General features: G+C 41.0%; 1 protein-coding gene and 2 non-coding genes across 3 annotated transcripts in view; all 3 read left to right on the top strand.

Annotated features, from left to right (window-relative positions):
* Positions 1-2,559: 2,559 nt before the first annotated feature.
* Positions 2,560-11,647, top strand: part of LOC137915608 (major facilitator superfamily domain-containing protein 4A-like) — a 47,690-nt gene continuing 38,602 nt past the window's right edge. The window contains exons 1-6 of the mRNA XM_068758805.1: positions 2,560-2,792; positions 5,016-5,214; positions 5,323-5,556; positions 7,343-7,460; positions 7,548-7,663; positions 7,836-8,009. Coding sequence (XP_068614906.1) covers positions 2,560-2,792; positions 5,016-5,214; positions 5,323-5,556; positions 7,343-7,460; positions 7,548-7,663; positions 7,836-8,009 — 1,074 coding nt within the window. The remainder of the gene's footprint in view (positions 2,793-5,015; positions 5,215-5,322; positions 5,557-7,342; positions 7,461-7,547; positions 7,664-7,835; positions 8,010-11,647) is intronic.
* Positions 9,525-9,597, top strand: trnaf-gaa (transfer RNA phenylalanine (anticodon GAA)). The gene has a single exon. It is a non-coding gene; the product is annotated as a tRNA-Phe (tRNA).
* trnaf-gaa (transfer RNA phenylalanine (anticodon GAA)) lies at positions 11,347-11,419 on the top strand. The gene has a single exon. It is a non-coding gene; the product is annotated as a tRNA-Phe (tRNA).

Genomic DNA, 11,647 nt, shown 5'->3' with positions numbered 1-11,647 from the left:
TAATTGTGATAAATAAAGCTATTTTAAACACTGTAATGAAAAATAAATAATATATATATATATATGTATGTATTTTAACAGATGTTTTTATTCTCATTGAGTTTTACGCTGTCAAAAATACAGAGTATTTAAAATAAAGGAGAAAAAAACCTGCATTTGATGTCTGAATGTTTTATAAAAGACGTGTTTAGATTTTGTATGGCGTGGGATATTTTTTGTGTGATTTTGTCTAGATTGTCATAAAAATGAGAACATGAATGTACTGCAGCGGCACGCAGGCATGAATTTAACTGAATACATGATTAATGATGAATAAATAAAAAACTGAAATCAAGTTCATTGATTTTACTTTGTCTTGATTTATAGACAGGGAGGTGTCATCACATAGCTGAACAGGAGAGGGCGTTACTCGTCCGCATCAATACAGGATGTAGTCAGGCATTGACGTGATGTCGTCATCAACCGTCACATGACCACCATGGTGGTAGTTTTCTTTCACATCCATCTATATTATAACACTAACATTTATTCTATGTAAATGTTATTGGTGAAAATAACGTTTTGTGTCAGGAAACGTTTTGAACATTGATGCCCGGATTATACGTCATATGATAAAATGGACCGGTGTGAGAAAGACTGGGAGTTTTACACCCGTCCCTGTGCTCTTCTGACAATGATGTCAGTGAACAATAAATATTTGAGCACAAAAACAAAATAATCATAATAATAAAACAGAAAATATTGTCATAAATTGAATTACTGAAATCAATACTGTGTAAAGCCATGAGGAAACAGAACTGACATTAAAAAGTCCCTGAAAACCAGGCTCCAAACTTCCCAAAACAAACTCATTCGGCTACTCCTCAATCTGGGGCCCATGACCCACCTTCTTCCTGGACATTTTGCTATTCTGACATGGCTCAGGGTAGAAGATGGGGTTAGACAACTCAAAATGGGATTGGCAGAAACGGAGACAGTCATCACGACTCTCTCCGGATCAATCCCCCACCCACGTTGTACATATGTGCCTTTTTAATTTATTGTTATTTTATATCTGTGGAGTAATTTATTTTTATCTTATTGGTATTGGTTTTGGTTTATTTGTGTTGTTAAATGTCGATGATTTATGTACGAAGGACTTTCAACGGAAACAAGACCGCAGGGGCTTTTTTGAAATGCTCCTCTGATGTTTGACTGTACTTGTACTGTAATACATGCTACTGTTTGACTGTACTTGTACTCTAACATTCTATCTAATAAATATATTCATCATCATCATCAGCTCCACAGTCGGTACGTTTACTGCCGAGGTTCCTGTTAATGTTTAACATCTGATTGACTTGAATAAACTTATCTTTACTGCTCTCACCTGGCATTACTTAAATAATTAGTTCCAATATTTAAACAAAATCAATGCGCAAATATGAGACTATGTCTCTCGGCTGGCCTGGGAACGCCTCGGGATCCCCCCCGGAAGAGCTAGAGGAAGTGGTCGGGGAGAGGGAAGTCTGGGCTTCCCTGCTTAGGCTGCTGCCCCCGGCCCCGGATAAGCGGTTGAAAATGGATGGATGGATGGCAATGCGCAAATACGTTTATTGAGCAATTTCATGTCTCATTTTATTTTAAAAATGCTAAAAGCTTGTTTTATTTATCACTCGTGCTGCGGTAGGTTCTTGTACACTTAAAGAGATGATGATCAATTTTATGTTCTTGCTTATTGTAGATTATCCTGCAGTAGACTTTATCATTAGATTAGGCCATGTGTCTGCAATTAGTTTAATTTATAAAGTGGATTTTATTCTTCAGTCTTGTTCTGAACTTCACTTAGTTTGCTGCTGCTTCACACACCATGATTTAGCAAAGTCAAACTCTTTCTTTCTTTCTTTCTTTCTTCTCACAATGGGTGAAGACTGTTATTCATTCATAGCGGTTTAACATTTCTAGACTTGGCTTAAACTATTTCACATGGAAATGAGTGTCTTTTTTCTGCAGCACAAACTCAAACAATATTAACTTTAACAATATAGAACAACCCAAAACACACAAAACGCTCACAGACACTCGTGGAGATGAAATCTCCTTCTGTCCGTTGACTGTTATTATGAAGCAACAAAAGCTGTGAAGTTACTGATGAACATCAAACAGAGTCTATTTACACGTGAACAGACTTTACAGTCTGTTCCTGCTCTAATTACAATAAACTGCTGGAGTATTTAAAAAGCGCGGAGACGCTCCTCCGCCCCGCGTCTGCACCACGGACTGCGTGTCCCACGACGGGACGTCCCGCGCGTCGTGCGTGGTCGCGGCTACTTTTCTTTTTCTAAACTGGCGTGAATCCAACCGGAAAGTGGGCTGTACTTAGGAGCTCCAGCCAATCAGCGTCCCGCCCGTCGACAGGCTGATTATCCCACGAACAGAAAGTTATTTGGGAGTACCTGACGGTTGCTCCTCACGGAGGTTTGTCCCGGCGGAGCTCCGGTGGAGGTCTAAATGACTCGGTGGCACTTGTGCGTCTTCCGTTCGCGACTCCCGGGAGTCGGACTCCTCTGACGCGCCGACATGAAGCTGCTGGACGAGCGGATATGGTCGCTGTTCAGGCGCAACTGGCCGCAGACTCTGACTTATTGGAGCGTGTTCTTCAGCTTCGGTCTTTGCATCGCCTTCCTGGGACCCACCATCCTGGACCTGAGCTGCCAGACCCACTCCACGCTGCAGGACATCACCTGGGTCTTCTTCTCCCAGCAGCTGTTCCTGTTGGTGGGCAGCAGCGCTGGAGGCCTCTTCAAGAAAACGTGAGCGCCGACCGACAATGAGTGGTCATATTTATTATCCTGCTTTAAAGTTATTAAAATAATTGGTGCCATAATTTTAAGATGAATTTTCAGGCACGTGCTTTTATTTTATTTATTTATCAGATCCAATTAAAATTTATCTGAAGGGAAAATCATTTCCAGAGGAACAAAATCTCAAATCATAGGTCTTTTTTGTTCTTGCTGACAAAAAAAAAACCTGAGACAGAATCACATAATTTGAATTTTAACTAACGAATATTCCCATTGTTTACTTACTTACTATAATTATATATATATATATATATATTTGAAGAAGATGACAAAGTAAATAAAACTGTAATAAATCTTCCTTAATGAGAGCGATTACGTGTCCAACTGTTTGACATATTTGATCGATGGTGAAAAATCCCACATGATTTAATTGCTAGGCGCCTGATATGGCAACCTGTGGGAGGGGAGCTTTCCAGATAGATGAGATGTTGTTTTAGAGTGTTTGAATGATTAGCTAAATGAATGCGTGCGATGCATCTTAATTACACTGAAATTATCATCTTTGGCAGTTGCATCGTGTTCTCAAATAACATTTCTCCATGCCTCCCTAATCAGGATAACTTCAAAAGTTTGCACATCACCATAGTAAAAACAAAAGAACATTTCAGATTAACATTACCAGTACATCCAATATAGGAAGATGAATTGTGCATTAAAACACATAAGGAACAACCCGCTGCAAACTAATGCTTATTCAGCAGATTCACAGCAGTCGGGAGAAATCTATTTTTGTACCTTTTGAGGTCATCACCTTGGCACTAGAAACGTCCGTCCAGAGCCCAGAGAGTGACTGTGGGGGGGGGGGGGGGGGTCGTCAGGTGAAACGGAAGAGGCGATCCTCTCTCCACTGTACAAGGACACAGGGCAGGTCTGTGCTTCACCAAGCGGAACACTTGACCATTTCACAATTTGATCCGGTAACTTTTTATGTTTCAGGTTAGCTTGGCCAAACCAAGACACCGCAGAAAAGGGCACAACACTCTCAATAAAGGAGCGATTAGAGCATCGTCATGATAGTTCGATCAATTTGGAAAAAATACCAGCTTCCTGTGTTGGTCAAACAGTGCCGTCGCTGCTGACCCCTCTTGCTCACTGCTTCACTGTTCTCTTCAAATTTCAATTTGCTGTCAATAACGGTCCCAAGGTAATTGTGTGACTGCACATGCTCAATGGCATGACCATTAATTACAGTAACCCTGACCTTTCAAGCCTTGGGACGGTTGCCGGCTTATTATCTGCAGTTCGTCTTGTACTTCCCTCTCGGGTTTAAGTGGCGGCTGAACGTTTTGTGCTATAATCATGTGAAAAAGTTCCTTTTGGGTCACTGGAGTCATTCTGGGATGCTCCAGCCAACATCAGTTCTCTACGCACATGGATGACTTTCTTCCCCATGTAGGAAGAAAGACTTGTTGGCAGCTAACGCCAATGAGAAGTCCTCACAATCCAGTGGAGGTGGAATCTTAATTAATGCCGTTACCCCAACTGGAGGCAGCGTGATTGTTTATTTGTTTATTTAATTAGTTTCTGTTGATTCCATCCATCCATCCATCTTCCACAGCTTATCCGGGGGAATCCCGAGGGGTTCCCAGCCGAGAGACAGTCTTCCTAGTTCTTCCCCGGGACCTCCACCCGGCAGGACATGCCCGGTACACCTCCACAGGGAGGCGTCCAGGAGACATTCTTTTCTATACGTTTCTCCTTAAGGCATCTCAAAAACTAGATTTCTATATTTATATTTCCGTAGGCAGTAGGCAGTACTTTCCAGGCGCGCCTATGTTCGAGTCATGCAGTACTGATATAATATCTTACTTTGTGAGCTAGAAGCCTTCTGGGACAAGGTTAAATGGGGTGATGGAAAGTTGGTGCAAGAAGAAGGAGAATTCAAGGTAAAGATAGTGTGGAGGTGAACGCCGCAGGAGCGCTTTGAGCCTGCTAACAGGCAAATAAATCCTGCCCCCGGAACAGCGAACCATCAAGGTGACTTCACTGAAACAACACATGCTAGAAATTCCTTTGTTCAGTCTGGCCTGACTTCCGGCTCGCCACGACCCAATCAGGCGTTTCACACGAATCTGTTGACTGCGCGATCCTTTAAATGGAAGTTCTTATTTTGAATTCATCGCTGAGTGGGTTCTGTAATGCCGTTATCGCCTCCCTGTGTGCTCTCTCCAGACTCCTATCCTCCCTGGTAGCCCTCTTCTTTTGCACGCTCATCATCTCCTTCGTGTTCGCCATCATCCCGCTATGTCGCCACATTGTGGTGTTGTCCCTTGCCTTGGCGGTGGCCGGCACCGCCATGGGGGTGATCGACACCATCGCCAACCTGCGGCTGGTGAAGCTGTACCAGAAGGATTCCAGCGTCTTCCTACAGGTCAGAGCGGAGAAGCTTTGTGTAATGATAGGAAAATAATCCATACAAATAATTCACACATGGTTGAAGGACACAACCGTTTCCAACTTTGTGCCAATGTTTCTCCAGGCCTTGCATTTCTTCATAGGCTTGGGAGCCCTGGTTAGTCCACTGGTGGCTGATCCTTTCCTGGCAGAGGGCACCTGTCTCCAAGACGGCAACATGACCAACACATCGATTTCCATTGGCCTAGAACACCACATCGGAGATGGGCTACACAACATTTCCCAGGATCCTCTGGGCAGCGAGGATGGCGTCACCACCTCGGTGTCGTACGCGTTCTGGATCATGGCTCTTATCAATGTGAGTCAACATTTCATGTTATGTTTCCGACCTCAATCGCTTCGCCTACAGGCACTTACCCGTCTTCACAAGGGATTACTAAAGTTCTCTCTATCTCTATTAAATAAAATAAAGCACATGTCTTACATGTTAATAGATTCACAAGCTTGTGGAGCAATCAGTTGTAAATCCTGACTGACCAATCAGAAATCAGTAGCAGAACGCTAGAAAGTTCCAGCCTGTTTTTGGTACGATGGATTGAACAGTTTGGGGATTGAACAGGCTGATGAATAAAGGAGTGTTCCAATGCACGGTCATCACATTGGAGCCAAAATACAGTACAGGAAGCGCTGACACGGCGGTGAGAGGTCGAGTTCTTTCCTGGAACTCACCTGTCACTTAAGCTTAAACTACAGGGCTGCTGCTCCTTGTCTGTGCCAGTCTCCTCCTTCTCTGCCATGAGGTCACTGACAGGCCCGTCTACTTGCACGAGCCTATGGCTCCGCCCCCTGCTGTGTTGAAAGCACCTGTTTATCTTGGCTGGACATGTAGATGAGAAAAGACGTCGCCTGTGTTACCTGTTGACTTATGAAAATGTTAAACATGCTGAACTATTCTCTGTAGAACGTTTGAGTTTGAGGAGCTTTTGTCCTGCAAGCTGTCCCAAGTTATTTTTAGATTGACAAATTTACATTGAAATAGCCACAAAGCTGCTGCTTTTGGGCATTTTGGGCAAGAAAAGCTCAAACTCAGGACACCTTATTGGTGGTTTAGGTCGTTCTGTTAGTTTGTCCCGTAGATAGTCATTTTATTAACAACCTCAAACATTGTCATTGCCTTTTATTTGTAAGAGCAAAATGCTGCTGTGCACGTTATTTTGGGGGAAAGGCTCAAAACAGGTCTGCAGTGTAAGTTTGTTTGTGTTCAATAAAATAAGATTGGAACATCGAAAGTGTATGTTGTCAGTTATTTAAAAAATCTGTATCGGCCGAAATCGGTATCTGCAGGTCAGGACTTTTTAAAGATCGGTGATCGGCCAGGAAATAGCAATCGGTGCACCCCTAGATTCAACCCTCATTATCCGGTTTGGATCCTTAGGTCTGAAGATGACACGTCTTTTAATCTGTTACCTCCACAAAGGAGGTTTTATTTCTGCTGCCTTTACCAAGACGCTGTGGAATCCAGAAGAAACCGCCATTACTGAAAGTGTTCTTTTTGTGAATAACTTGTAAACTAATAATGACATCAAAAGTGAATCCAATCATTAAAGCTTCGTTTTCATGGTTAAGGAATCTAAAAATAGAGATAAAATAAATGTAGGGCCATTATTTATGGTGTAAATCGCAATATAGGGAGACTGAGCTGCTTGGCGGAGGTCCGAGTGCTTTTCTAGTTTGGCTATCCTTTCTCGGGTGCATGCAGGTAGATGAAATACTGTATTATCTCAATACAACACAAACTCATGGAGCCAATCGCAAAAGATTGGAATGGGTTAAAGTCTGCATTGTCAAACGAGCGTGAGGCACAAAGCCATTGCCTCCAGGGTGAAGATTATTCCAGACAGAACAACCATTACCACATTTGTGGAACAGGTTGACAGGGACTGTCATTTTTACATTAGTTGCAACACAATTCCCGTCTCAGCAGAAAATCTGCTGCGTTTTTATTTCTTGGCCTGGGTCCCAGTGAGACCCGACGACCTGCCTGCTAAATTTGTGAGGGCACGTTTGCGATCAGAATCAGCTGATAGAACAGGCTGAAAATTAATTCAATAAGCAGTGACCTCTCACTTGTATTTCTCTGGCAGCTCCCTGTACCAATTATTGTGCTGTTACTGATGTACCACGAGAGGCTGCTGCCTTGCTTCATCCACAGTCCACGTCTGCTTGACCCGAACACTCAGTCCAACGTGGACAGTAGTCACGGTAACCCATGCATGTGTGCATTTCTGATCACTTCCTTCTGTTGGAATTTTTCTTTTTTTATGACTCATTACCTTTCTGTTTCTGCAGGCTGTGGGAATTTGTTCCATTGCTGTAACCTCGCCAAACTCCAAGGTCATCCACCTAATTTCTTCATCCTCCATGCTTTGGGTGGAGCCATCCTCTTCGCTACCGATGGAATCATAGTGAGATTTCTTTCTCCACACATTCAGACATGATTTTTTAGCACGATACCCTGTGACAGGGTGTTTAGACTAGACGTGGCTGTGGTCATAACTCCAAAACGCTTAGCACACAGTTCCAATTGTGTACACAATTTGCTGTCATACTTCAAAGTCTTCATTTGTTGCCCTGCAGGGATCCTACGCCGCTTTCGTCTACACTTATGCGGTGTCTCCTCCCCTGCTGATGGCTCATAAAGAAGCTGGCTATTTGGACAGCGTGTTCTGGGCCGCCATCGCGCTAGGAAGACTGGCATTCATTGTGCTGTCCTGCAGATACACGCCATCCAAGCTGCTCCTCTTCAGTTTGGTATGAGAAAGTTCAAAGGGCAAATCCACCCCAAGACTGTTTCATTCCTGTCGAGGTTTTGAGTCCAGCGTCAAATTGAAAGAGTGAAATGTGTATCACAAATAGCAAAAAAGAAGACTAAACTGGACTTGTTCAAGTTTGATTGAAGACGTTTCACCTCTCATCCAAGAGGCTTCTTCAGTTCTGAGAGACGCGTAGAGAGTTTAGATACTTATACTCTTGTGTGAGCAGAAAACAAACTTGTTTTCAAACGTGAACAACTCCAGCTGATTCTTCTTTTTCTCTATTTGTGATTTTCCATGACCTGTCATAACAGTTTTAAACAAATGTTTGTACGAGGAGGGACTGCTGGATGAGCATACAAGACGAGCTGGTACATAAAGAACATGAGTATCAAAGTCGGCACTTTGACCTAAAGACAAACAGAAGACATATTTTCATTCACTGCCTTTTTTATTTCAATCTCAGGAGTGAATTTCGACAAAGTGTTCTATATTAAACAGTCTCGTGTATATCAAAGTCGGAGACGCCATCCCTCGAGATGGTCGGATTTGTCATTGCAGACAGACAGAATGTATTGAACTAATTTCACCATCTATATATATGTATATATATATATATATATATACATATTATGGCATGCCGTTCAGGAACATATTATATATATATATCAAAAGTGAGGTCTGAGAATATGGACCGAACTCTGGAATATATATATGAAAAGTCTGAGAATATGGACCGAACTCCGGAATATATATTTTGATATATATATTCAGAAATGTCCATATATATATTCAGACATTTCAATATATATATTCAGAAATTTCGGTGCACGGGAATATATATATGGAATATGAAAGTCCCCAGAACCTTCTCGGCTTATGCAACAACTACAGGGTTTCTCCTAGAAACCCTTTCGGGCTTGGAGTTGATGTTTCCTTCCACTTAAATCCCTTGAAGCAAAGTGATCGCACGGAGAGCGTGACTCAACAACCTGCATCTGTTGCACGCTGCCACAATTCACTGACAGAAAGTATTTGGTCAAAGGTAGTAAAGCCTGCCAAGCAAGTTTACGCAGACGACTGCATGAACCAACACGCCTCGTTTCGATGACACGTCATCAACACGCTCTCCCATTGTCAGGCTATTTAAAGTGAAATCATTTCCCTTCTCTTTGAGTAGTAATTAGGACAAGACAATTTCGAAGACAAGAGTCCAATACAAGTTTCGAGAACGGGCTGAAGCGGGCTGAAGTAGCTCAGTTGGGAGAGTCTTGGACTGAAGATCTAAAGGCCCTTGATCAAATCCTGAGTTTCAGCAGGAAGAGTCTCTTTTTCAATTTCACTGATATCAGTCTGGTTGATACTTCCATGTCTGTCAGTGCTGAATGATTAATTTGACATCTTTTCAATTCCCAAGACAAGAGTCCAAAACAAGTTTCCAGAACTGATCAATTTTCATCTTGTTATCATGACTTTATATTTTTCTTTGGATAGAAAAATATTGAACAAACGTGCTGAAATAGCTCAGTTGGGAGAGCGTTAGACTGAAGATCTAAAGGTCCTTGGTTCGATCCCGGGTTTCAGCAGGAAGAGTCTCTTTTTCAATTTCACTGATATAAGTCTGGTTGATACTTCCAAGTCTGTCAGTGTTGAATGATTCAGAGCTTTCATTTTCCATTGTATCTCACAACTGTAGCAGTTTTAACTATATCATATATCCCCAATATTTACTACATATTTCAATTTGAACAAATTAATTTCACATCTTTTCAATTCCAAAGACAAGAGTCCAAAACAAGTTTCCAGAACTGATCAATTTTCATCTTGTTATCATGACTTTATATTTTTCTTCGGATAGAAAAATATTGAGCAAATCTGCTGAAATAGCTCAGTTGGGAGAGCATTAGACTGAAGATCTAAAGGTCCTTGGTTCAATCCTGAGTTTCAGCAGGAAGAGTCTCTTTTTCAATTTCACTGATATAAGTCTGGTTGATACTTCCAAGTCTGTCAGTGTTGAATGATTCAGAGCTTTCATTTTCCATTGTATCTCACAACTGTAGCAGTTTTAGCTATATCATATATCCCCAGTATTTACTACATATTTCAATTTGAACAAATTAATTTCACATCTTTTCAATTCCCAAGACAAGAGTCCAAAAAAAAGTTCTGAGAACTGATCAATTTTCATCTTGTTATCATGACTTTATATTTTTCTTTGGATAGAAAAATGCTGAATGAGTGTGCTGAAATAGCTCAGTTGGGAGAGCGTTAGGCTGAAGATCTGAAGGTCCTTGGTTCAATCCTGAGTTTCAGCGGGGAGGGTCTCTTTTTCAATTTCACTGATATGAGTCTGGCTGATACTTCCAATTCTGTCAGTGTTGAATGATTCAGAGTTTTCATTTTCCATTGTATCTCACAACTGTAGCAGTTTTAGCTATATCATATATCCCCAATATTTACTACATATTTCAATTTGAACAAATTAATTTCACATCTTTTCAATTCTCAAGACAAGAGTCCAAAAAAAAGTTTTGAGAACGGATCAATTTTCATCTTGTTATCATAACTTTATATTTTTCTTTGGATAGAAAAATGTCAAACAAGTGTGCTGAAATAGCTCGGTTGGGAGAGCGTTAGACTGAAGATCTGGAGGTCCTTGGTTCAATCCCGAGTTTCGGCGGGGAGAGTCTCTTTTTCAATTTCACTGATATAAGTCTGGCTGATACTTCCAAGTCTGTCAGTGTTGAATGATTCAGAGTTTTCATTTTCCATTGTATCTCACAACTGTAGCAGTTTTAACTATATCATATATCCCCAATATTTACTACATATTTCAATTTGAACAAATTAATTTCACATCTTTTCAATTCCAAAGACAAGAGTCCAAAACAAGTTTCCAGAACTGATCAATTTTCATCTTGTTATCATGACTTTATATTTTTCTTCGGATAGAAAAATGTCAAACAAGTGTGCTGAAATAGCTCAGTTGGGAGAGCATTAGACTGAAGATCTAAAGGTCCTCGGTTCAACCCCGGGTTTCAGCGGGGAGAGTCCCTTTTTCAATTTCACTGATATAAGTCTGGCTGATACTTCCAAGTCTGTCTTTGTTGAATGATTCAGAGTTTTCATTTTCCATTGTATCTCACAACTGTAGCAGTTTTACCTATATCATATATCCCCAATATTTACTACATATTTCAATTTGAACAAATTAATTTCACATCTTTTCAATTCCCAAGACAAGAGTCCAAAAAAAAGTTTTGAGAACTGATCAATTTTCATCATGTTATCATGACTTTATATTTTTCCTTGGATAGAAAATACTGAATGAATGTGCTGAAATAGCTCAGTTGGGAGAGCATTAGACTGAAGATCTAAAGGTCCTCGGTTCAACCCCGGGTTTCAGCGGGGAGAGTCCCTTTTTCAATTTCACTGATATAAGTCTGGCTGATACTTCCAAGTCTGTCTTTGTTGAATGATTCAGAGTTTTCATTTTCCATTGTATCTCACAACTGTAGCAGTTTTAGCTATATCATATATCCCCAATATTTACTACATATTTCAATTTGAACAAATTAATTTCACATCTTTTCAATTCCCAAGACAAGAGTCCAAAAAAAAGTTTTGAGAACGGAT

This window comes from Brachionichthys hirsutus, unplaced genomic scaffold, assembly GCF_040956055.1.
Source record: "Brachionichthys hirsutus isolate HB-005 unplaced genomic scaffold, CSIRO-AGI_Bhir_v1 contig_835, whole genome shotgun sequence".
Lineage (NCBI taxonomy): Eukaryota > Metazoa > Chordata > Actinopteri > Lophiiformes > Brachionichthyidae > Brachionichthys > Brachionichthys hirsutus.
The sequence above is the reverse complement of the archived record's forward strand: the minus strand, read 5'-3'. Positions and strand labels throughout refer to the sequence as shown.